Raw genomic sequence first — 27847 nt, 5'->3', positions numbered from 1 at the left:
TGCCCTAAGCCTGTCAAGGTAGTGTAAGAGTTGGGTTCGGCCATGAAATAAGTGGTAGCTGGCCCATGCCGCCGTGCGACTCATTCATGCTGAGGACGTTGTTGAAGGGAGGGACTCGTACACATCGAGAACGAGAAATATGGGATTTATTTACGATATCTACATGAAGGGTGGATAACGTTACATTTCATCAGCCTAGCATGACTGAAAAAGAAAGCCCACCGAACGGCCGACAACGGCTGCTTAAAAACCCTCTGTCCTCCCTAGATCCCTAGGTGAGGGAAAACTGCCGTTCAACCTTCGTCCAATGGGAGCGTCCAAAGTCATCGTAATCGACCCGCATATGAGGGGGAGGGTTCACACACTCACTTCCGCACTTTGGTTTCACTGAACACACCGAGGGGAGTGGGTCGTCGTAAAGAGGGTTTGATACGCTTGACCCAAGCAGGCGCCTCTTGATCCCAGAGCTAAGCCCGCAGCTAGCCGCTGCGTCTGTCCATTGACTGTGACGACTTCTGGGGCCCGTGAGAAAGCACCGCAAAATACCCTTTTCCGGGAGTTATCTTGTTCCGAGCGAACCCTGAAGGCGACAGCGAATCAACTAACAATGCTCGGTCCGCCGAACGTGGCTAGACATGTCGGCGCCGTTGGGCTGTCGAGGAGGCGCATTGTTGTCATTACAAAGCGATTCGTCGCAGCGGGCCAGGAAGGGTTCGAAGGTCGCTGCTCTGAAGATCGCTACTCCCGCAGGTCGATCGAAACAGGTGCAGCGGGCGGTGAAAGGTTAGCAGTTCAGTACCCCTGCAGGCCGATTGTAACAGTAGGCAACGCTATTCGCTTTGAAAGCAAACAAACGTAACCTTCCACACACTAGTGGAGCGTTCCACTGGGTTGTTAAAATAACAGTGCGGGCACTGCCTGATGGTTGCGTCGATGATTACGTAAGTTTGATGCCAGGGGATTGGAATAAGAACAGATTGAAATAGTTTTACGCTATAGGTTCCCTGCATTTGTTCTTTTTCTCCTTGCCGCAAGAAGTCTTTTCTTAACTGGTGGTGATGACGATGTAACTACAGGCGACGTTAGCCTGCCAGACTTGGGCCGGAAACTGCGCCCTCAATATGACGTATTAAACGCTCTTTCTAATTGCGTATTGGCAAGCATTGCACATCACGAGTAATAACCTTACCCGTTCTCTCTGGCCACTGCATGCGATATCAATACCGGATTGTCGCTTCCGCACCACGTTTGCATTTGCGGATGTAAATCAGGAGATACGTTTTACCACTCAAACATAGAATGAAGGTATGCATCCACACACATGCACGCACGCACACGCAGACTCACTCACTCACTCACTCACTCACTCACTCACTCACTCACTCACTCACTCACTCACTCACTCACTCACTCACTCACTCACTCACTCACTCACTCACTCACTCACTCACTCACTCACACTCACTCACTCACTCACTCACTCACTCACTCACTCACTCACTCACTCACTCACTCACTCACTCACTCACTCACTCACTCACTCACTCACTCACTCACACTCACTCACTGCATGCAAATGAAAGCTGAAGAAATCCGAAAGCTCCGTCAAGAAGGAACTTGTGCTTGAAGTGGCCAGCAGAAAGTACGACGGAGCGTAATTTTCGCAACCAAGCAAAAATACGGCGCCCGCGCGTACATGGAGAGCCGCGATTCGCTGCAGCACATTTCGATCGCTCCGATTGGCGCGGTGCTCTCTCTCGTTCGGCGACGTGCCACAATGCGACGTGCAACGCAGTCAGCAGTAGGAGAGCACGGCGACAGATGAAGCGGAGGAGCGAGACGCACGGCGGCTGTCGAAGGAGAAGCAGGCCGAGCAGGCCCGCGGTTCCACGAGAGTGACGGAATCGACGTGCGCACGCCGGAAAACGTTCGATCGATCAGGCCGGTCGCGCTCGAGAAGTGGGCGCGTGCCAAGATGATCCGCCCTTGCGTTGGAAGAGGCAGCCGAGGCTTCGCCCGGGTCTTCTTCGCTACCAAGGTACTAGTTCTGGTCGAGAAGGAACGAAAAGACGAAGGCGACTTGGCCTCCCACTTCCCCTTCTTCACTCCCGCTCCGTCACCTTCCTCCGTTAGCCCCACGCGACCAATGCCGAAGATGCGCAAAGATGGAGGGTCGCAAAATATCACATCAGATCAAGGCAAAAAAGAAAGAGGGAAAATGAGCTCGGGAGAGAGACAGAGAGAACCAGTCAGCTACGAAACGAGGAGCAATGACAGCGAGTGCTCATCCAGCGCGATCTTCGACGATCGTTCCCCTCTCTTTCTCTCTCTCTCTTTGCTCCGACTGGGGACGCCGATCGGTCTCAGATTTCGCGTCTCTTTTTCGTATACGCGTGGCTGTCGCCGTTCGCGTGCCAGTGAAGAGGAGAGGGAGGAGGGGAGAGGGGGAGGTGAACGCGGCCCGACTCTTCACGTCCGAATGGTCCGACATCCTTCGTTGAACCCGTTCCCGTAGCGTCCTATACGTAAATAGGCGCAGGAGGGTGGCTTCACCCCAGGGCTGTTGTTTTTGCTCTTCCGGCGTTCTCGCCGTTCGCTCCCGTATTGGCCGGACCGCATACACCGCTCCTTACTTCCCGGGTCGTTGTGACCCCACCCACCCTCCCTTCTCCGCAATGTCCACTAGCGCAGCAACGGTGGCCTGCTCTATCTGCACGTTCAATTTCTCCGGCCGTTCTTGGGTTTTCCGGATGGTCACTGGAGGGTTGACCTTTCTCCGCACTGCCAGCTCTACTTAGCGTCCGCCTATTCCACCCGTCTCTGCCCATCGAAACTCTCCTCTCCACCTACATCCCACTAGCACACCGAGAAGAACATGGTCGCCTCATTTCCCGTGCCGCGGCACTGAAATGGCGACCGAGTTGGCCGCTTCCTGGCGGGCGTATGTATAGTCTTCTCTTAGCACAGCGCTGTCGTGCGTGAGAAGCGAGCGCACGCCCTGTCTAACGATCGAGCTATATACCTAAGCGTGACCCTTTATAGCGTACCTCGTTCTACACCCCTTCCCCCTTTCATGCACGACGCCTCGGCTCCAGCGTTCCTTGACGTGATAGCATACATAGTGGAGGAGGGAGACGAAATGACAGCCTCCGGAAGTTTCCTCCCCACAAGGGGTGGTTGTGTGCACGCGTATGGTGGCATTTTTTTGGGGGGGTGTATGGGTTCGCTTTTGCGTGATTCGGCAACGCTCGGCTGCGTGTCTCGATCCCTCTGACTGACGATACGCACCGCCGTCATACGGAGAGCAAATTAGATCCGACGGAAGCGACCCTTTTGGGTCAGGGGTTCCGGCGCGATGCCTTGACCTAATTGGACTTGGAAGACATCACGAGCGCGCGGAGAGTCGTCGACGAAGTTAGTCTGAGCAACGAGACTGCGTGTGCCCGCTGAGGAGCAGCAGACACGCCACTGTGACGTCGGAATCGCTTCGAAGTACATTTATGCCTAAACGTATGAGCTGCTTCTTACTGCCCGCTTCCTCCACTACCACTCCCCCATCTTTTTTTTTTTGTTCATAAGAGCGTGGTAAGCGTAAATTTGTTGCACCATTTACAAATAGTTTGACGCATGGTACGGAGGCGCCCACGCAACAAGCATGCAAATTGACCGCTTAAGATCATGACAACGTTGTAGGTCGATTAAGGAGTTGGCATATTTACCCACTTAATCGAAAATTTTGCGAAACACGCTTGAAGAAGGTCACCGATAATACACTGTAATGTCTGTGAGAACTCATATATATATATATATATATATATATATATATATATATATATATATATATATATATATATATATATATATAAGAAGCCAACAAACATTGTCACCAAGGACAACATAGGGGAAATTACTTGTGCTTAATAATTGAAATAATGAAACGATAACTTGATGGAAATTAAAGTGGATGAAAAAACAACTTACCGCACTTGGGAACCGAACCCACAGCCATATATATATTCCGTTCAGAAAATTAAGTCATCTCACCAAGTGAGAATCTCGAATACGCGGTTTCCCGACAGCAGCCAATCAACAGAAAGTGTGGTGCAACTGCCAATTCAGCGACCGCCTTCATGGCCCAAATAACGCCAGCGAAGACATCGACGATGGGAGCCCCAACAGTTGCCACCAGTGGCGTAGCTAGGTCGTCTGGCACCCGGGGCTCATAGGTCTTCTGTCAGCCCCCTCCCCGGGTGTAGCCGGCGGAAAGAGGGGTGTCTTCAGACGTATATGACCCCCCCCCCCCTTCACTGGCCCCTTGCACCCGGGGCAGACGGCCCCCCGCCCCCCCCCCCCCTGTTGCTACGCCACTGGTTGCCACCATGCTGTTGCAACACTGATGGAACAGCACGAAAGACAGGATCGCTTCCTGCGAGTGCATGGCGGTGGCGATTCCAAGGCATCGGAAATGTTAACCCGGTATTGGAAAATCACCGTTTTAGCTTATGCGCCAAATATATCGTAGGCACACAGTACGTGGCGCTAAAGACAAGCGGCGCTTCTAGAGCCCGCATCTGTAACAGTGCACTTATTACGGAGGATAGACACCCGCAAATTAACTGTAAATCAACTACATTCGACGGCTATGGTGCCCCAAATAAAACAAAAAAAAAGTTAGTTCAATTAAGATTTTTTTTTCTACTGATAAGCACGCTTGGTTTAGTCGAGGTAATGTTGCCTTGAACTGACGTATCTATGGATGTATTTAGCACACTTTCCGACAGTAGCCAAGGTCAACCGATCCCAACACAAATCTCAATAAAGCTTTATCAAATCGCATGGCGGAATGAAAGCTTCGCGAGCCGAATGAAACGAGGTTAGAGGTTGGCTTGAAGGCGATGCTAGATATACGCTGCCTAAAATCCATCTATAGCATACAGGACGTTGCAGCAATTACCTTAAACAAAAGAACTGCATAGAGCTTTTGCCTGTAGGCGGGCGGCGTCCTCGGTGCAGAGAGCTGTGGGCCCTGCAGCCATCCGCCGCGCCCTGTCCACCGGCATGACCGTAAACGAAAATATTTGGAGAATCATCGGTGATCCTGCTAGCTGACCTTTCGACGAAAGCATATTTCATTCCACCTGACTACCCACATTTCTTAGGCTGAATATTCATTTCTAAATTTTGCTTATCTCATTTCTCAAGCAATTCACCCGTAACCTAAGGTTTGTTCCGGAATGCGACCCCCAATAATACGTAAAACAAGATGAGCTCGCCAAGAATTCAGTAGCCCAGATAGATTCGACATTTGGCCAAGCTTATGACGGATACACTAAAAAACAAACAGCGCAAAGGACACAATGTAGGACAAAGAAAACTTCAGAAGCCGCCCGAGCCGCTTCACTCGATCGCTGCTGTGTTTTATGAAGTAAAAGGAAGTTCGCTTTATGTGTACACCAGCGCAGTGAGATTCGACTGAAACCGGCACTTAAAAGAACGCCGTACACTAAGAAACAACTTTCTGCGTAACTTTGAAACTTGGTCGCCCAGACACCTTCTCTCTTCAACTTTTTTTTTTATTCTTGGGTTTCGAAAAATTCGTTCCGCGTTTATGAAGCTTGACGAATGGGCGTGTCGTCGTGTTTAATCATGTGAAACTGCTTGGGGGAACACGAAACCTTTAGCTGTTTTGTTAGCTCGTAAATGCGTTCTTCGCGCGGCTGTCGTTGCAGCTTCTCAAGGATTAACTCGCGTCTTGAACGCATACATTAGCGAAGCAGGCAAAACAGCCCATTCGGTCAAATGTCAGCGCGTCCGGCGCGAAATGCAAGAAATATTTGCGGAAATGAGCGTTGTCTTCCGAGGTGCCGATTAAATAGAAGCCGCCTTGTTCAGAAGCCCTGGTCATTTCTTCGAATCATCCTATCGAGATTTCGTTTTTTTTAAATATCGGCGAGAAACACAAGCGACTGCGGACTCATTATTTTCTAAGCCTGCAAGACGCAATAGAAGCTTAAGCAGGCAGGCAGGCTTCGATGAAGCAAGAGAAGGAAATTTGAATCCCTGCTTTTATATAAGGAACAGCCTGTGCGTAGGGCAAGAAAGCAGAACTCCAATTTGCACCCAACGGGGCGCGTAGAGGAAAACCGTGAATGGAACACGATATATAGCATACATCCCTAGGCGCTATCTCGGTCCACCGTCTATATATTGTTGCGCGCTAGAGGGGGTTGCGTCACTACTACGGCGCAATGACGTCAGCATCGGCGCTTTCTCGGTTGGGCGAGTGGCGCTCACGCGGTCTTGAAATCAATTCGCTATCCTCCGGCGATCATGCGAGAACGGCGACGTGGGGAAACGTCACTTCTTTCACTCGTTGGCACCGTACGCGCCCACATGCCCTCCCCGTTAGCCGTTGACGCACCGAGCGTTGTAGCTCTTAGTATTTATTTCCTCTCCGATTGCCTCATGTTTAGCCCCCCCCCCCATTTCACTCGCCGGAAGTTGTCCGCGATGGTGCTTTTCAAATTTTTTTGCTCGTCAAGACATTTTGGCTCGCCTACACGCCATTCGTGGATGTTTAGGAGTGCGGTTTGGTTTTCTTTCAATAAAAACGAACGTAGAGAAACTGACGTTAAGGTAGAGGACGAGCTATAGTTACACGTCTTCAGCTGTCACAACGACATTGACGGTTCCTGTCACTCGCGCTCTAGGATAACTGAAAAAAAAAAAGTCGACGTTGTATGCTTGAAACAAGGGTGCTGCAGACTGACATGGTTATTACCGCAGATGTCACAGATACATTTCTATGTAAACCCTGTTTCATGTCTTTGATTTAAATGAGAATGATGACGATAGCGCAGCTTCAGACAGGTCGCTGTGGATGAGCCCACCAGGTGGCTCTTTTTCGTTCGTTCCATGGGCGATAGTCACCGATTGCGCATGTATAGCGCAGTTCGGTATTCGAACGCATTCGAAGAGCTTCGGCGATCCGGGTGCCGCAGTTTGAAAAACACAGGCCACATGCCGGACAGACGCATAACGCCTGTTGCAGACGTCGTGGATATTGTGCCGCAAGGCAAGTCATGCGGCAGGCTGCGTGATTATCGTTCGTTCGTCCGCAAAACTACGAACTTTGCGTGTTTAGAGACTATTTCAAGTAATTTTACTCATTTATGGAAGCGTGATGTTTATACATGTTCGCGCGTGTTCCTCTGCGACTTTCTGTGGCTTCCTCGACTCGCGTGCAATACTTCGTACGTTTTCGTTGTCATTGGAAGAATTTTGAGTGTTTTCCGTTTTATTTTGGGATTTGATTTCGTTTATCGTGCGTCTAGGAGCAGCCGGTGACGTGTCAGCCTGCCCTCTACTGTCACGTGAATAAAAGAAAAGTACTTTTAATCCCAACGAAAGAAATTTCAGAAGACGTTACTGTTACGGCAGGTGGTTATCGATCCGGCTCTTAGCGCATCTTGACCTGAGCGAAGGCCTGTTTCTGCGGCCACGTACGTACGTGCTATGTCTGCGTGAGTCAATGCATAATAACATTTTTGCCGAAAGTTCAATAGCTGTTCTGCTAGTGGACGTGTTGAGCGAATTTCTATGGTCTTATGTCTCAGGGCGCTTATAATGAAACCATGACGTCTACGCACTAGTAAACCACCAACAAAAAAGTTATATTGAAGTGTTCTAAATTTTCTTCTCCTTTCCGCTTGATAGCAGATTACGGCGCAGTCAACGTTCGCTGCTTACGGGAAATCTAGCGCCAGCTATTTTATCACCCACAAGAATACAGATTCTTCTTCTTTTCTTTTTTTTACAATCTTCAAGCTCTTACTTAATCCTCGAAACGGATAAGGTAATGGGACTACGGCTGTAGTAATCCGATGAGATTCGGCACACTTGATCAATGGCATAAAACTCAATTGAATGCATCTTCTTGAAATCTATAGCAATAGATAACAAGGCGTACAGCGATACAACTACATACAGCAAAAAAGAAATAATGTGAAGCATAAAACAGTCACATAGAAGTCTACACTATAGTCTAATGTGCTAGCAAACTTTCTGAAATTAGTGGTCTTAAAAGTGAATATGGCTGTGTTCTCTCGACACCGTTAAGATCGTAAAAGCAAAATTAAGCATTTCACTTCAGCTTCTCTTCGTTTCCCAAAACAAGCGTGCCATCTGCCCAACTTGACTGTCACTTTACCCAACGGCCATCTTGGAGACGCCTTTTGCGCTCCTATGTTATGATGTATGAACTATAGTTTCACAAGATTGCCGCGGTTCGGACAGTCGTAACGTTCGGTGAATGCTGTGCGCTACAGGAGGCGACGAATGGACGACTGGTCAGCCATGACAAGCCGTTTTACGGCGACCATCAAATGGACGTTCTTTACCTGATCTGACTGACAGCGGACGTTTCGCCAATTATCGAACGTGATTTTGAGACGCTGCATTTGTACAGGTTGCCATATCTGTTCAACGGCAGCTGGGAGCAGCGGAGGTGTACATCGGAACCTCACTGCCAGCAGCGACCGACGGGCACGCAGCCTGGTGTCAGCCGGGCGCGCACACCGTTTGGAACCAGGAGGCGCGGTCCCCTTAGCGCCTACGCCACAAAAACGTCACTCACTACACACGCCCGTTTCAAGGTCAAGGCCGAAGCACTAGCATCGGCTCGTAGCGGGCGCTCTTCGGAGGAAAGAAAGAGCCGGCAAGAGGGGGGAAAAAATACGGGAAGAGAGAGAGAAAGCGAACAAAAGAGGGCGGGCTCACCTCCCAGATGGATCGAAAGTCCCTCTGCTCGATCCTCAGCAGCTCGCAGTACTCGTTGGTGACCACGGTGGCACTGTGCGGGCTGTTGTCGAGCACGGACTCGCCGAACGCGGTGCCGATGCCCAGCGTACACAGTGTCACGGAGTCCTGCACGACAGCACGCCGCCGGCAGTGAGCAGCAGCGTCGTGGCAAAGGAACGGCGCCGCGAAGGATCCACCATCGCCCGCCCGCGGGCCTCACGCAGAAACGCGCGCCACGCACGACGGCAGCGCAGGAGGAGGCGGCGTCGAGGGCAGAGCGCGCGCCGTTCGCGAGTGTTACAACACGAGAAGAAGAGCGCTTGCCTCGCCTCGCTCGGCTTTCGCGCCCCCCCCCCCCTTCTCCTTTCTCCCCCGAGGCGCGGGAGTCCCGTGGCTCCCCAGCGTTCGTAACACCCCCCCCCCCGTTCCACCTCTCCCCCCTCTACACTCTTCGTACGGCGCGCTGCGCGTTTCTCCTCCTCTGTCGTGGAAGGAACGCTTTTCCTTCGAGACCCGCTCCTCGCTGGACGTTTTGGCGAGGAAGGAAACGCGTGGGTGAAGGAGTAGGGCCGTCTGCTTCTAACCAACATCCTCCTCCCCCCCCCTTTTTTTTTCCTTCCCGCGCAAGGATCGGCGCAAAGGGAAGTAGGGAGCAGCGATGCCAGCGCCGCCGTTTCCGACGAGCGGTGCGCGGAGGAAGCGCGCTCCAAAATAGAGGCGAAGAGCGCTTTGGGGCGAATGCCGCCTCGGGACACGTACATAGAGCTAGGTTGAGGTGAATGGAAAGAAAAAAAAAATGTGAATTTGTATGGCCCACGTAATACGAAAAGCTCAAAGCGGCTGTGCTTTGTACTAAAAGAAAAAAAAAGTTGAGGAACGCGCGCAGGCCGCATGAAATGTCTTGAGACAGAACCAACTCTCGTACGCCGCGTAATCTGCTGATGGAGGCTGTTTTGAAATGTGATTTCCTTCTTGGAGAAAGGCCTCGAGGGTGACGTCGAACCGCGCGTGAAACCGGGAGTCGAAAGGTTAAAGTTCGGCGCACAAACACGGCCGCAGGGCGGGTAAATGACAGGCTTAGACGTGCCTCGCAGTCTAACTTTGATATTCGGTCGGAGTGGCACGTTCCCCTGCAGTGTTACAGACTGGGCACTTCTGGGAGTGGCCTTGCAAGTTTTGCAGCCATCGTTAAATACAGGTTAAAAAAGGAATCTTCACCGCTTCCTGGCCATAACTCGCCCACATGTAGCTGAAGACACAACGGTTTTATGAGAGAAAATGGGGAAGTACATTGTGTGTGTGGTGGCATGTTTTACCTTTTCCTAAAGCGCTCCCTTTGGTTCAGTAACTGACCACTGTCATCGCGCTTCTTCCTTTCCTCCTCGGGCCACTCGCACACTCGCATAATAAAAAAATATATATTTTTCGCGCTGCCCTTGTCAACTAAATCTTTTTGTTATTCTCTAGCATTTTTCAGACCTCTTCTCCATCTAGGTAAATACAGCAGGAGCGTGCTTAAATGACCGATGTACATGACATGATACGCCAAACTACGACTGAATAGTTGGACTCCGATGCTTTGAATATTCACGCTGTTGATATGTGCATCTCGCGTTAACGCACGTACAGTCAACCACAAATTCCTGCGGAACACGAGATCTGAGAAAAAAAAACTGAATATCTGCTCAGCCCGCAGTGCAGCCTAGTATTCGCCTTTACAGCCTCTACAAGTACATGTGAACAGCATTGGGATGGGCTCGGCTTTATTGACTACTGTTACAGGCTGCTCGGAAATTGAACGTTTTCTAGGCTCCCGTGGTCCGTAAACGTTTGCGGTTGGCTGCACTAAAACGAAAGGCTCTGAGAATATTTGAGAAAATATTTAGTCGAAGTTACCAAGCAAATAGGTGAATTTTAAGTACGTCAAGACGAGAAAACGAAGCCTCGAAAGGACTGGAATAGTTCAGGCCGTACATTGAATGCTAACCGACCGTTATAGTCAGCATTATAAATTACTTGACAGGATTAAAGGAACGCTACATCGCGTCTGGAACGGAGTGCGAGGGATCGCTGACGTATGCGCAAGCCTTCATCTATTATCTATCGATCAAAACATACAACCAACAACGGATCAAAACACAACCAAAAATGAAATGAAAATAAGTACTCTCAAATTTTTATAGAAACACTGGTGAATTATTTAGCGTATAGGAGAACAAGAAACACTCGAATCGAGGCTTCACCGCCATATGGTAGAAATCTCTAAGGCAACGCGTGTTTGCTTTTCTTTCTTTGTCTTGGTCAATGCAAATGTGCAGAGAGGCATATATCTCTGTGTCTATGTTTAATTTATATGGTCCCACGATTACAGCTCAAAGGTTGAATGAGTATTTTCATTCTGTTTTTTCACCATGTGATGCTGAGTCGCCACGACCTTCTTCCTCGTCTTGCGACGAAAAGGATTTTATGTCGTAGGAAGCCGTTCTGTCTTTGGTACTAAGCATTAAAGCAAATTAGTCTGGGGGTCCCGACTGCATTGCCAATGCCGTCCTGAGTCGATATGCTGAACCGATCTCTAACATCCTGACAACCATGTTTAGTCTATCTTTTATCTCTGCTATGTTGCCTGATGATTTGAGCGTGGCGCGGGTGACCGCCATTTACAAGAATAGCGATCGCCTGCATCCAGAAAACTACAGGCCCATATCCCCAAATTTCACTTGCTGCAAAATACTATTGCGCGTTATCGCACACTTTATTAACAAATTTCTTGAAACTAACAATTTGATTTCCATATTCCAGCAGGGTTTCTGTAACGGGTTAACAACTAATATGCAGCGTACCGATTATTCGCGAATTGGCACTGCATCTTTGGATTCTTCGGGACAGGTTGATCAATTACTGCTTTATTTTAGTAGGGCGTTCGACCCTTCACACAGAAAACTCATAAAACTTCATACGTTTGGTCTTCCAGATTTTATGGTTAATTGGATAGGATCTAACTGGCCAACAGAACTTAATTCGCAGATATCAATTGTTTCTCTTCTGAATTCTTGCCTGTTACCTGTGGAGGTACCCCAGCGCAGCGTACTCGGCCCCGTTCTGTTTTTAATGTATATCAATGAGATTATTTTGGCGATATATTCCAGAGTTCACATTAGGTTACTTGCGGATGACTGCGTGATATTTCGTAGGGTGGTGGTGTGCCACGAAGATCAATCTAGTCTAATAATAGTCTTGCAGGCATTAAAGAATCACGTTCAGAATGGTTGATGAAGTTAAATTCAAAGAAAACTGCACTACTACGCGTAATGAACAAAAAGTATGCTGCCCACTTCACCTACACAATAAACAGTTCTACGATAATCGAAGTTAGAGGTTACAAATATTTGGGAGTTACCATAGGCAATATTCTTTCCTGGTCTAGTCAAGTCGATGACGTTTGCGCATCTGCAACCCGCAAGCTTAGTTTCTTATTAGACGCGAGTTGAAATCGGCGCCACCTGAGCTCAAACTTCCAGCTTTCATTACTTTCGTTTTACCAAAATTAGAATATGGAAAACATTGCATGGGATCCATTTTAACATAAACATAAACATAAACATAAACATAAACTGCAAATGGCGCAAAGGGGTGCTGTTCGTTTTATATTCAATAAATTTAGGTCGACTGATTCGCCATCCACACTTATGCCCGTGAACAACATGCCCACACTGGAGCATCGAAGAAAAAAAAATCGCAAGATTAAAATTCCTCTACAACCTATGTGAAAGGGCATTGCGCCTTGACACGCGAAAGTATATTCAGCCATTTGCAGCGCGCACATCTAGTCGCCGTCATTCTCGCAACTTCTCTATTCGTCTCGCACAAGCATTTTTAAACATTCATTTTTTTCAACGCACAGTCTCGGAGTGTAATTGCCTTCACTGACCCTGGCCTTGCCTGCCAGTGTGTTTTCATCGGATACGGTCACAGGATTTGAGCATGCTGTGTCCACCCTTTAAATACGGTGCGGCGTCTGTTATACCTCATTATTATAAAGTTATACCTTGTTATTGTAATGTGTTCATGCATTCTTGTTCTACGCGGGCGTCATTTTGTTTTTGAGATGTTTGTAGAGTGAAAAACTACGATTGTCTGTAAATATTCCCAGCTGCTTGGTTTTATTTACGACCACAGTATACCTGTAAATAAAGAATAAAATAAAAATAAAATGTTGAAATCAATACGTTTGCGGTGGCGTTGTAAGGTTAATTCTTGAAATTATTTTCTTTCGTGTCTCGTTGGATTCTTTTTCTCGGTTTAATCTGGAATGCGGTCCGCATAATAGAAAGAACATGGCCACTAATCTGGGTGAGGATCTACAATTATAACAACCGCCAAGTGCTATAACAATAATAATGACCAGCCTCATTTTGGCTTAAACATAAAATATTAGGAATAGACACTCGCTGTTGTATTTTGTTAGTTATTCCTTTTTTATCATCCCCATCCTTTCCCATCATCCCCATCCTAGAGGTTGCACGCGCTCATATTTATTCAATCCGTGAATTAAAAAAAATTCTAGGCTTTCACGTGCCGGAACTGCGATCTGATCATGAGGCACGCCGTAGTGGGGACTAAGGAGTAATTTTGACCACCTTGGGGTCCTTAACGTAACCCCAATGCACGGGACACGTGCGCTTTTGCATTTCGGCGTCATCTAAATGCGGCCGCCGCGGCCGGGGTTTGACCGCGCGACCTCCAGCTTAGCAGCGCAGCAGCAAATCCACTAAGCCACCGCGTCGGGTATTCAATCCAGAGAGAGACAATGCACTACGGCGTGGGCATGTGAGGGACGCATGTTAGATCCTGACGAAATTGGCCTGCAGCGTTGCGCAAAACAACTGAGCGAATAAAGGACGGCCCCGCTAAAAGGATCCTTAGACTAACTATGTCGCCTACTTTCACAATTCAGGTTCCAGTTTGGCGGATCACGTTTCTAACGAATGAATAAACGCTAATTAGAAAACGGGACTCCTGTTGCTTTATTATAAAACGCACCAGCCGGTGACGAAGAAAGCAATTTAAAAAAAGAATGCAAGCGTGTCATTTGAGCCGCTTTTGTTCCTTTATCCTGGGCTCCCTCTAATATAGAGCTTAAATCCAAGTACGGTCGGCATGAATTACTTGCTGGATCATGCACTTACTCAAGGAGCCTTATGACACGTGGCAGCTGCAGCCTTCCCAGCTTAAGAAATGGTAATATACTTGCTCGGACGGGACGAGGTAGACGCTGTTTTTTCCCATCGTTACAGAAGGTACATAGTCTATACAGTCTAAGTGTAAAAACAAAGCCTTGCAGCGTCTGAAATTATAAGTCTGGCGTAATGAAAAGAAATCTCGGCCGCTTGAGCTGTGTATACGCTTCTCCGAAGGAGAGAAGAATACTAACCTCGCAAAGGGTGTGGCGGGGAGTGAAATTACGCCGCGGAATTTAAAGACGTTTTACCTCTCGGGAGGGACGACTCAATTTCGCGCTGAGCCCTGCGCCCTGCAGAAATAGTGACCATGACACCATTAAATGTCGTTTCATTCTATCTTCCTTCCTTCCTAGTTTCCGTCTTCTCTCATTTATCTCTCTCTCTCTTTCCTTCTTTGCTTTTTTATCTTTATTACTTTCAAGGATAAGACGTTGTGTTAGAGCTTGCTTTTCCTCAACCGCAGACTGTGCGACAAGCTTCTTGACGAATGTAGGTTTGCGGCGAAAAAAATATTAAGAAAAGTGTCTGTGTAGTTTGGTGAACGTAAACGAAGTGCAGTACGAAGGAAAGAAACCCAGCAGATAAGGCGGACATATGTGAGCAAGCAAAAAAAAAGAAACCGACGCACAAAGAAAGAAGGCGCGAACGAGATTCTCGCACTTTACTGGCGAATGAACCGTTTCCTGTTGACAGTGGCGACACGGGATCTTGCATTTTTCTCGAAGACATGCTGTCGGCGTGTAAGCGTGCGACGTTGTTCGGGAGTGCACTATTTCTCTCTTAGGTGGGGTTTTACTTCTCTTCTTGTTAACCAGGAAATAATGTTGGATGAAAATCGACAGGAGAAAAGAATACTCAAAACGATATGCATGTTTACACGCCAGAGAATCTGAACCAAATTCACACATAGCGTGCAATGTTATAGATAATGCATAAAACTACAAAGTTGTCATGTGTAAGAAACTTCGACGCATTGTAAGCCTTAACCACCATAAAGAAAGGGGGGGGGGGCACCTCATCAATATGCAAATAAATGAACCAAAGTGCACAAAAAGTGGACTACATACAAACAATTGTTACCTGTCATAGAGCTCTACGCAATGATAAAGTCAACATGATTTCCTTCGAAATATGCACACGTGTTGCGGAATCCAATGGAGAAAATACGACTTAAGAAAGGAGGCAGAGGAAGCGAAAGGAGGCAGCCCAAACATTCTTGATGATTTGCTGCACATTTTAATGCAGCGCAATAGCGTGGTTTTGTGAATGCACGTCGCGCTGGGTGAATGTGTGGAATTCATTCGGACAAGATTCAAACGTTCCGGTGACCGCAAAAGACGCCATGCATGGAGGGCAACGACCTCAGGGTTCGAGGTTGGCAGGGGCGCACGGAAACACTGTAAGGTCCTTGTGCATGTAAACAGTGAAGCCGCTGTTCAGATAGACTCTAAACACGGTAACACTTGCAGCGAAGCTTTCTTTGTGGAGCTCGACGGGTTTAGACGGTGCGGTCGGTGGCCGCAACGGGTTATGCGCAGTTTACTACTTCGCTGGAGTCACGGCGGAGCTTACTACAGAGCTTTCTTTCTTTGCCGCGTCCGACGGTTTTAGAAACTACGGTCGCTGTTCGTGGTGATGATTCGAATATGAAAAAGAGCGAGGGAGGAATTTAAAGAGGAAGGGAGAGATACGAAACCTGCCCTATTCCCACATCCTAGTCCGACACACGGCGCCTCTGATGAGACCTCAAGAGAGGCCGAAATGTGCGCGTCGAACTGTATGACAAAAAAAAGCGCAAACGAATTAGTCTATACATGCGGTCGGTCCACGTCTTGAGTGCCAACTCGATCGCCAGCTTCTGCGAGACATGGACACCTTTTTACATCGCCTCCCGTCTCGGAAGTGCTTACACCAAGCACTTCCTATTTCGAATTAAGTGCGTGCCCTGTCCTACATGTTCGTGCAGTCACGACGAAGAGGACGAACAGCAACCTACTATTCGACTGTCCCAAGAACATTGCACATAGACCAAGCCTTGAATCAGAACTCCGTTTACAATACTCAAAGCGGTACTTTCTTTCTTTTTCTCTCACTTGCTAAAGCGTTAGCGCCATGTCCATTAAAAGTAGTGCATTAAAAAGCAATGAAAGTGCTTCAAGTATATGAAGACGTTGACATACGTGACAAATATTGACCCCACGGTATCGTGTGTTATTGTGTCTCATTCATGCGTCTGCTTGGAGCGCACTTGCGCAACTCAGACATCTGCGGACTTTGTTTCACCTAAACCTCTTTCGAGGCCTACTTGCACCGCTCCTGTATCGATGCGCTTTCTTCGTTTCGTTCAGCATCGTTTACGCCGATTACCGCAATGTGCGGGACTTCCAGGCTTCTTGTAAAGGTGAAATTTTACATAACATACAGGTATCTAACTCCGCCGCACGTAAGCTTAAAAGCTGCGATGGCTTGAATGCTTCATTCCCAAGGTACCGAAGATAGCATAGATGCTAATAAAGTTTACAGGGGCAATATATCAGCACTGTGATAAGCTAAGAAAGGGCGAGAGGTTAACCAGATTAACCGCTCAGTTGGCTCCCCTGCACTGCAGGCTGAGGTAAAGCCAGAAAAGATGAGGATAAAAGGGAAGAAATGAAGAGAACCTGTCCACGCAAGCTCGAGTGAGCTAACTGAAAACGACTGCGGGGTCTTCATTCAGACCCGGTGATGCTAAACACACACACACACACACACACACACACACACACACACACACACACACACACACACACACACACACACACACACACACACACACACACACACACACACACACACACACACACACACACACACACACAAACACACACACACACACACACACACACACACACACACACACACACACACACACACACACACACACACACACACACACACACACACACACACACACACACACACACACACACACACACACACACACACACACACACACACACACACACACACACACACACACACACACACACACACACACACACACACACACACACACACACACACACACACACACACACACACACACACACACACACACACACACACACACACGCACGCACGCACGCACGCACGCACGCACGCACGCACGCACGCACGCACGCACGCACGCACGCACGCACGCACGCACGCACGCACGCACGCACGCACGCACGCACGCACGCACGCACGCACGCACGCACGCACGCACGCACGCACGCACGCACGCACGCACGCACGCACGCATACACACACAAACACACACACACACACACACACGCACACACACACACTACTGCTTTCAAGAATCCTCTTTTCCGTAAAGGGGACAATTTTCAAGCTCGTACAGCGTGGCGCGCGGCACTTTTTTATGCCCACAGAAACGAGGACACTCACGTAGAAGGTGCGCAATCATGTCTCTCAACCGACAAAGTTCACATTCGGAGCCTATGGCTAATCCGAGGAGGGAGGAATGGGCATTTGCGAATCCCCCTGCGAATAATCAACCTATTGGGCTTCTCCACCATATGTCACAATCCCACTATAACACACGCTGCGAAGGTGCTATCTAGGGTTCTTTAACGCACGTCCGAAGGCCTGCACACGAGCGTTTCGCTCCGAAAGGAATGCAACCGGCGCAGTCTGGCATTGAACCCAAGGCCTCGCGATCGGCAGCAGGACTGGTCGTCGCTATAGTTGGGATTCCCTACCAACGACATCGCATTACTTGATCTACAGAAACTTTTAAGTGGATGGGGTAGGAAACGAGAGAAATGTACATTGGAATGTTGTTTAGCGGTTTAGTTCTGCCTACTTTAGACACTCAAACTAGTGCGGACTACGAAATTTCGACGGCTGCATCACTAAGGAGCTGATGGTCGTAAACTAGACGCATCGATGCTTTTTGAAGTTGTGATTTAAGGGAAAGATTTGCCATACATTTGATAAGCTACTTCGTGACATCTTGTATCTTTATTTCTTGTCACTCGATAAAAATTTATGTCTTGATAAGTCCTACACGTAATTTAAATATTGGTGCAGTCACGTCACAGTACCAAAGCAGCCCATCATCGGATGCACGGCAAACAGGCGTATTGCAATATGGACAATACACTGCATCCCGTCCTTCTATCACTCCATTAATTTTTTTTCCCAAGCGGGGCCTGAAAGAATAGGCAATCTGTTTTTATGAACTGCTCTTCAATTTCCTTACGCCATACTTATATGAATGTCGAGGGCAACGTCATGGCTAGCGGAATATAAACGACGATTATATGTGGCAAGGCTACCCACGTAGCATGAACGCTGGTAGGAAAGAGGACCTTTAGGGCACTTGAGAATTCGAAAGAGTAATGAGAACCGCGAATCGTACCCAAGGCCTAACACATGTATCCGCATGATCCTATTCTATTGTTGCGTTCCACACAGAGAGAGGTACTGATAGGGTTTTACGGAAATTGCTTCCCAAAGCCCCAAACGACAGGCAATCGTGTAATCGTGTAACCGTTGTGCATGTAGAGGGAATTGTACTGTTGCGTTCCATCGGTAGATTAATTTAATTGTTATTGCAATGGTTCCACTCTCGGAACAATCATATTGCGCATGAAACTCAGAAGCACGGAGGTGTGTGTGTTTTGAGTCATCGACTATGCATTTGGCACATACATTCGCCAAAACTGAGTTTGTGCGGCGCGCACATACATGATCTGTGAGATAAAGAGAAACAGGGTGGCAAAGGCAAAGAGGTTAACCCGAAGAGATCCTGGTTTGCTACACTTCCCTGGGGAAAGGGTAAGGGGAAATAAGAATGGAAAGAATGCCGGAGAGATAAAGCAGGGGCATGAAAAAATGAAAACAGAAGGTGGGGAGCTAAAGGAACATAAATGACATACATGGCTTCTGACTACCAACTGTTTATTTTGAAATTGTCAAACCAACTTTTATACTTGCAGACGTATGATCAAACAACAAATTCACGTTAGAGATGATAATCCAGAAAGTGAGATTCTTTATCGCTTATACTTACGCTATATAACGACGCGGATGTACAAATTACCAGCTTTCTGAAGTGAGAACTGCCTCAACTATTTCTATTTCTGGTTTTGTTTTTTCCATGCCTTAGAAAGGCGGCCTCAATCAAGCACGCGTACACACGCCTTAATTGAAGCGATATGCAGGATATCTCCCAGATCTGTGAAAAAATTTTCGTTTTGCTTGGTAAACAAAGTGCACACTGTTGCTAGCTTTCATGAAACATGTGAAGTGATAAAGAATTGAAGTTTTTGGATGGCAATCCCCAAATGTGATGCTATTATTTCATCACGTGTCTGCAGATATGAAAGTTTGTTTGACTATTCCAAAACAAACAGTTGGACGCCCGCGCCCGTGCACGTCCATTTATGTGTCATATGTATGCGCTGCCCAAATTCGGTGTTCAAGAGGAATTTCAGTGCCTGCTCAAGAACATTATCATTGATGATTCGATGGTCGCAGTGATACTTTAAAGCCCTACCAACCTACGGAAATCAGCGATTATTTTTTTTCGTCCATGTTGCAACGAACCAAAAAATGTGCTAACTTGTTGTAAAGTCAGGATAACCGGTGAAGATGCAGTCATAAGCACTTTGGGTTAAAAAAGACAGTTGTCAGCGAAGTTGTGCGAGCTCAATTCATTCGTGGGAATTCAACTAACAAATTCGTGGGAGGACCTATCTCACCATGAATATCGACGTCATCAAGATTAGCGCTGAGGCAATGTGGCGACACACCGTTCTACCACTGCCGAAAGGCGTCACGTATGAGGCATTCACGGCAGCCAGGCTCCTCTCTCTCGCGGTTGCCACTGAACACACTGCGTCGTCTGGCGCCGCCACGGCAAAACATGCGCGTGGCGTCTGCGTAAATACGTATTCAGACAAGATTGCCTGAATATATATGTCGCGGGTTGGATTTCATCCAAGATCGGAGAAATTTTAAAGATTTTTTTTTTTACCAATCAAGAACGTCACATACCCAGCAGCACATATGCAGTGACCCAAGTTAGCGCCAAATAGGTTCAACAAAGTGCAGCACGCACCTAGTGGCACGCACCCAGGGTCACAAGGTGGGCCGCCGGTTTTTTTGGAACCTCGTCCCCTTAGCAGAGTAGCCTGATGCTTTACACCTTTGACCGTGGACTGCCTAGTTATGCAAGTTGACGAAAAAATGGTTAGAGACCACGACAGACAAATAGTTACGCAGAAAGATAGCCCCTTAAATCTGCGCAAAGTGTCTAAAGAGTGGTAATAGCATTGAAAGAAAGTATTCTTATATAAGTGTGAAAGCGAAAAAAGTAACTGCGAAGAAGTAACTGAAAAAAGTGCGTGTTATAGACACTCAGAGTTCTATATATACAATGTCCAGACCGGTTTAACGAAATTGTTTTGCACGCTTGTTCGATACAGAGCGTAATTCGCTGTACCCGGGATTGTTGTAATCGTGTTTCACAGTAATCCTGCGGCAATTATGCTTAACGCCCTTCGGCTTCTCATATAGCGCCGCTGTTATTGCCGCGAGCAATGAAATATCAGCCCATTTACTCACAAAATTTCGTTGCCACCACACTCAATTGTATACGACAGTACCAAAAGAAAGCTTGCTTACGTCTCGAATGACATTCTACCGATGAACATGGGCAAGTGACGACAATAGGCATGGCTCACCAATCATCCACAGGCAGCGATTTTCTTTCGCGATGATATACCGCTATTCGGAGGAGGCCTTTTAGACAAATATCAAGAACAGCGCACTATAGTTCATATGGCGTTCACATAGCAATCTTTTTCTTCAAGTGGCTAACTAAACCAGTAGTTATCGAGCGGACACCCCGTCACTGATTTGTGCTGGCTATTCCTGCTATGCGAGGCACGTTTCCAGACTCGAATGTAAGCGTCACCTTTCGACACTAACAAATGAAAGGCGGTTAAAGCAGCGCTATTTTTCTGTAAAAAAGAAAAGGGACCATTGAAGTTTCACACTTTCGCTCCTTAGTGAAGGCACATCACAATCTGCCAAAGCTATGTGATTCGTGAGCACAACCGTCTGAGGCATCAATCGGCTATGCGCGCTTGTCAGCTACTCGTTAAAGATGACTAGTCGCTTCCATGCAACCTCCTATGCTGGTCGTCCCCCAAAGAGTATATATGTACACTCTTTGGCAACGTTATGCGGGCTACCTTGCCTGCGACGACCAGGCTGACTACAGGCCGTTTAAAGAAGTTCAGATGGCGTATACCATAACTTCCAGCCCCCTGGGGCGTGCTATAGGGACTGTTATGCTCACCATACACATGCCTGGAGAGTCAGAAGCGCCACGGGAACCGCTCCACACAGCCGAGCAACAAATTTTGCGAAGGCGCCAGTAGCCCGTACAATTTGGACAAAGGCTGTACTTTTCACAACCTTGAGTGCGCCGAGTACATAGCAAAGCGTGCGAACAGTTTGTTCAGGACCGCTTATTTTTATTCTGTTCCATACACTATTAAAGCTTCAAAAACTATATGCCTCCAGGTTGAGGTGTTGTCAAGCATGCTGCCATATAACGTGACTTTGAAAGGGAACCATTGGCAATCCTAAAGGTATAGATAAGGAGGGGCACACATACAAGTCGCTTTGCTTACAAGGTATTTCTGAGCCGCAGTGAAGTGGTTCAGCTGAATCCATTTCCAAACTATAAGTGGTTTCGTGCGCGTATTCGCATTTTGCTATCAAGCATATGGGAGGGAGAGAAAGAAACGTTTTTTACACGAAACAGAGTCCCGAGCGAGGCCGGGTATCACCCTAAGGTGGGAAGGCTCCTTAGTCCAGGAACCCTCTGGCTTCGACTGCCCTCTTGGCCCTGGCGACGAGTTGTCGTTGGTCTTCAGGATCCCGGAGGGTTAGATTGTGGGAATCAAATAATCTTGCCCCTGAATCATGGCTTGCTCTCTATACGTTCCACTTTTCAGGGCACATCAGAATACGAGTCATGAGCAGTAACACGCTACCATTTCCAGGATTAATTAAAGTGCTCCTCTCCCTAGGTCACAAGGAAAAACGGGGCACGTTTACAATCGCATGTCCAATTCTAAGCGGCTGCTATCAGTAATACAATAGAAATAATCGACAGAATGTGATAACTACTTTCAGATTAGCATACTAATTTGCATGCAAAGGCAATCACAGAGAAAGGAATTCCTCCTTTGTTTATCTTATCATAAAACGAGCTGTACATAACGCGTTCATGTTAATAAACGCGTGAAGTGCCAGGACAATCGCTAGGCCCATGATTCTTTGTTAGAGTAGTGCACACTGATTAAACACCAATGCGCGTGCATGCATAGTCCGTATAGATTAGCGCACTTCCAAGTATTTTAATTATGAACGCGCACGCGCAAAGGCTAGGAACATTTCGGTGTGAGCTAGTTGAGGATTCTTAGAATAACAGACTAATTCAGTGCAAAACGCCGCTGCACTCGTCGGCTTTGGAGAAACATGAACGCCTATAAAAGGCACACTTGCTGCGGTTTAGTAGTGCTAAAATTGTGCGTAACTAATACATATAAGCTTGAAGTGCTCCTCATTGTTTGTTACTGATACTGGAGCAAGGCGAATAAGCGGGCTAGTTGAATTGCACTTAGAATGTGTGGCACTTATTTAGCACAACGTAAAGACGGAAGGCGGTTGAACCACAGAACAAGGCTCACTGGCGATGCCCCAGACTTCGCTCTACCCCACGTTCTTTAATTTGCAATTTGCTCGAATATTTATCCCTCCCTTACGTACACTTCAGAGCTGGACCCCTCCAGTGTAACAGCTGCGCCCTACACAATGGTCACTGATGGTAGCCCACACCAAACGTGTTATCAGATCCGTAAAAATGGACTCACCACCAAGACGGTGGACTCAGATTGACTCCAACAGCAACGACTCGGACTAAGAGTCGTTATGAAAAACAGTTTCTGTGTATGTAAATATATATCTCTCTCTTTGACAGAAGGACGACTGGCGCAGGAGTCCCTTTTTGTCATGATTTGAAAGGACCCTCATAATTAAAACGTTAGCTGCTTGTTGCTTTTGAAAACTATGTAGCAAACCAGACTTTTTCTGGTTTATTTCACTGCCCTTTCTTTCTTTCTTTCTTTCTTTCTTTCTTTCTTTCTTTCTTTCTTTCTTTCTTTCTTTCTTTCTTTCTTTCTTTCCTTCTTTCTTTCTTTCTTTCTTTCCTTCTTTCTTTCTTTCTTTCTTTCTTTCTGTGTTTTTCTCTCTCGCTCTATCTCTCTATGCTTGTTCACGGCTTAGCACTAACATAATCTGCAATGGGATGCCAAATGCGATGGCCAAGGTGATTTTAGAAGCCACCTGATTGTACCTTAAGTGCAGGTTAATAATGTATATAAAGAGGCGCATTGGTTTTCCTTTTCTTGCGCAATATTGGCGAGGTGTGGTCGTTACAAGAGAAGGGCAACTTCGGTTCAATTTTTGGCACAATGGAGCGTCTCGTCCTGCAGTTCCACCATCTTCCGTCTTTTCTTTGTGCACAAAAAGTACACGTATATTACATACTTTCTTTTTTTTTTAAGTGCATAAATGTTCCAAGGAGTGTAGATCTTAGGCTTACAGCTAAATCATTCTTCGCATTCCCCCACCTCCTACGGTAAAAATGCCACCGTTTGTATTTAAAGAATGACGTGTAGCACAGCGCGAAGTATTTCCATTTCTTTTTCCTCTTAGACATTTCTGTTCATCAAGTGCTGTCAGTTCTGGCTAAATCAGGCGATAGACAGACGTCATGGGCTCTGAACATTACGCATGTAAGGAAAGAAGAAATATAGGCCCTGTGGCAGGAGACGTTCCCGGTGCTTTCAAACAGGAATGTTTCATTTCGCAGTTGTTGAGTCTCGCTACAGCGCTATGGACACATTTTAATGTTTTATGCGCAGAACAGCAACCACCTTTTCTTGCACCCGACAAAACTGCGATGCCGCATGAATAGCTGTGACGTCACGCACGCGTATTTCTTTTACGTCACGCTTCTTCGGTTGCAGCAGGTTCGGCAGCACGACGAACCGCCATCCTGTCAGAAGCACCGTTATATTGCTAATGTCGTTCTGCACTAGTTCCACTAAGTAGAATATGTGTGGAATTATGTCACACATAGCTGGTGCAACCTACGTGAAACGAGATTAAGATGTTCTACTTTGTGAAACTCACGTGGAAGGATATTAACAGGGATATACAGCAACGGTGGCGAGAAGCTCGAGCGACGGAAGAGCCGACACACGAGGACATTATTCCACGCAAGGTCCACTTACAAGTGGAGCATAATTGCATGTATGCGTCACATGCTTGGCGAAACCTGTGTGAAACGATATCAAGAACGCAATTCAATAAATTAATGAATCCACCCATTCAGAAAATTAAGTGGCCTGTTGACAGGCTCATAACGGCGAATCCTAACTGGTGATGGCAACGCGGGTTTGTATGAGGAGGCAAGAAGCGCACTGACAATGGAGATGGCATTCGCACGCGACATTCCAAGAGATTATTTGCGTCAATTACAAATACAGTAACGTCATTACATCCGGCACTTGGCGGAGCCACCATGCTTCCCTCATGGTTCGCCCACTGAGTGTAATAAATGAATAAATAGATTAATGAATATTAAAAAAAAGCTTGATCTCTCTCCTCAGTGGAATGCAATGAGGACCTTCACTCCTTCTGACGTCACCATGTTTTGTAGCCGTATGCAGTGTGGCAGGACGAACCGCTTACGCCGGTCGGTGCGAATAACCGATCGGACGCGAGGTGTACGCTGTTTTCACTTGTCCCTAAAGGTCGGAGTCCTTACTCCTGCAAACTTTATTTCGCCTTTTGTGAAGACGAATGGCGACGCTGCGACAAAAGAGCACGGCGACATTTCACACACGGAATCGCAAGCGGAGGGAAACGAGGCGACGTCCAGTTCTGCTTAAACGTCACGCACTCCTGCCGTATAAGAAAAGAGAAGCCCGTGACGTTTGAGCAGTGCGGCGGCGTGAAAAACAAGCAGGCCTATAGCGGCGGAATCGAAAAGAACGCGCTTTGCATATGTCTCCAATTCTTATCCACGTGGCCTGTTTGCTAGCGTGGCCAACGACACGACCGAACAGCGAACCCGGGATATTTTTTTTTTTTTCGCCTCATCTGGTGAACTGCGGCTTCCTGTGGGCAGCTAAAACTTCAGCGTGATGTGGGCTCGCACTACTCAAAACTCCATTTTTGTTTCACATGATCCTTCGTCGTAGGTGACGTAGACAGCAGGATCAATTTAGTAAGGCTTATGAATACTAGAAATACATTGTCGAGTTGCCTAATGGCGGGTTTGTGCCAGTGTTCCTACTGTGCAAGTTACCCGCGGAAGCAGCTCTTCCTTTTTTTTTTCTTTGCCGGTTTGATAATGTGCGCCCATTCGGCTCAGCAGGAAAATTTAGATAGAGTGGTAATTCACTGTTGAAATAGCGACGATGCAAGCAGGCAAGGACTACAGCGAACGAGGTTGTATTGCAGTCGTGTCATTCTTTGTGGTCCTCGTCTGCTTGCACTATTAGCTCATACAGTCACGTGCAACGCTTACCAGCGAACATCCGAGCGCCTGTAAAGCCATTTACGAAGAGAGCGCAGTACATCTACACCCAATCAGTTGCTACGGGATCCGCAAATTCCACATGCACCGAACTGGGAACGCGGTTACTGAATTGACATTCGTGATAGTAAACAGCCAGTAGAGATGCCAAGCTCCTCGCGCCACCTCAGCCTACACGAGACGCTGCCCCGACATCCCGTTCTCGAGTCACGAGAAGCGTGAAGGTACAATTTTTCGCCTCCCGCTGGGACTTACGCTTGGGTTAACGTGGTAGACGAGGCGTGGCGACCAGGGCCACGATATGTGCCGGTTCATCATGACCTTGAAGGCGGACTGGATGGACGACGTCACCGAACCCGGCTTGCCTGCCTGCGGTTTGCTGTCCGGCGTATCCATCGCACAGCACGAAACACGCGCACCGCACCGTGCGTACACCTATGCCACAGACACTCGCGAAGCGACGGCTGCGAACAGACCCTCTCTGTCACGCGCCCGCGAAGCGAAACGCGGACGGACACAAGCGGGAAACGAGGCACCACACACGCGCACGCTCTTGACTCGTACACTCACGATAGCTTCACCACCACTGGCCGAAGAAGAACACCGAGCGCCGAACAGAGGTGCGACGTAGCCGCTGGGTCACACTGGAGGACTTCGGAGTCGTATACGCTTGTCGGTCGGCGGCCAACTGTATGCTCCCAACGGAGCAAGTTGCACCGACGGTGCAAACTGGGCCAATGCGTTAGATTGAAGTTTCAATCGGAACTACGGCACTGGAAGAAGCGGGAGCCGCAGAAGTGTTGGCAAGCAACAGCAGGAGCTCCAGCAGCGGCAACGTCGGCGTGGAACAGGTGTCTCACATGCCTGAGGAGGGACAATCGGGCGCAAGCATCTCGCGTTTCCAAACGAGCGTGATCGATGCGGCACGCATGCACGCTCGCCGTCGAGAGCCGTGGCTGGCTGCTCCGCTGCCGAGGACAAAAAGAAAGAAAAAGAAAGAAATAGTAGGGCTCGTTCGCCGCGCTGCTCACGGCTGCCTGAGCAGGCAAAGGCAGGCAGGCCGTGTCGTATGCGTCGCTCCTCCTTCCCTGCTGCTGCTGCTGCTTCTGCTGCCGTGTGGCGCGCCCAGACCGCGCGATGCCAATGCAAGCCGTGAACGTCGCTCGCACGGAAGGGCGCGCGTGCTTCACAAGTCAATGCTGTGCAAGAAGCAGCCGCGACCAGCGGCGGTGGCGACGACGTGTGCGATGCGGGGAGCCTCACAAAACGCCCACGTTTCCGGGCGGCCTCGGCGACAGAGTCCCGTTGGGCTGTCCTGCTTGCCGGCTGCTGTCCGTCGCCGACGCCTGGCTGTCCACAGTCCTCGCCGCCCGAAAAGAGAGGCGCGCGCCCCTCCTCGCCTCGTGCCCGGTGCACCCCCCCGCTCTCGACGACAACAGGGTCGACGGTGCGCTGTGTATCCGGCCGCCCGCACTGGCGCTCGCGCTCGCTCGTCAGCGAACGACCGTGGCGAGGAATAATAATAACGGAGCGTCGGGAGGCGCTTGATAGTAGTACTACTCCCTTGGCGCAATGTGATCGCCCCGTCGTCGCATATACGGGCCGCGTGTGTCGGCGCGCTTATCAGCTGGTTGCGACGGAGGTCGGCTCGGTGGGTGGAGGGGTGTGTTCTATTTTTTTATCGGCCTTTGGCTGCGCTGCCGTGAACGCTGGAGTTAACGGGGCTGTACGGAATCGTGCCCGCAATCTTCGCCGCTCGCTCTCTGTCGCGAGCGCTACGCGGCACCGCGGGTGTACGCTATACGACACCCGGCAGCGACTGCCTGCTCGGATGTTTCGCGGACGCCCAGTCAAAGGAACGGCCCCGGCTGGGCGAGTCTTCTAGCCGGGAAGTTGTCGGTGTGCTGACGAAGACTCGGGAAGGTGTAATCGAAACGATGTCGTTAGCATCTCTCCATAACGTTTGCCTTTGGCCGTGCCAACACAGCACTTACTTCGGGAACAAGTCGTGAGGAACGGAACAGCTCCTCTTTAGTCTTGTTTGTAGGCGGAAAAACTGTGATGCAGGTGGGAATTTCTTCGATCTCCTTGCTGACTGCTTAAAGCTCTTCGTGACCGCTCGCAGGCA

General features: G+C 48.4%; 1 protein-coding gene across 1 annotated transcript in view; it reads right to left on the bottom strand.

Annotated features, from left to right (window-relative positions):
- LOC139052987 (rap guanine nucleotide exchange factor 4-like) overlaps window positions 1–27847 on the bottom strand; it is a gene marked incomplete at its 3' end in the record, with an annotated part of 571300 nt that overhangs the window by 146915 nt on the left and 396538 nt on the right. The window contains exon 8 of the mRNA XM_070530122.1: window positions 8779–8925. Coding sequence (XP_070386223.1) covers window positions 8779–8925 — 147 coding nt within the window. The remainder of the gene's footprint in view (window positions 1–8778; window positions 8926–27847) is intronic.

This window comes from Dermacentor albipictus, unplaced genomic scaffold, assembly GCF_038994185.2.
Source record: "Dermacentor albipictus isolate Rhodes 1998 colony unplaced genomic scaffold, USDA_Dalb.pri_finalv2 scaffold_50, whole genome shotgun sequence".
Taxonomy (NCBI): domain Eukaryota; kingdom Metazoa; phylum Arthropoda; class Arachnida; order Ixodida; family Ixodidae; genus Dermacentor; species Dermacentor albipictus.
The sequence above is the reverse complement of the archived record's forward strand: the minus strand, read 5'-3'. Positions and strand labels throughout refer to the sequence as shown.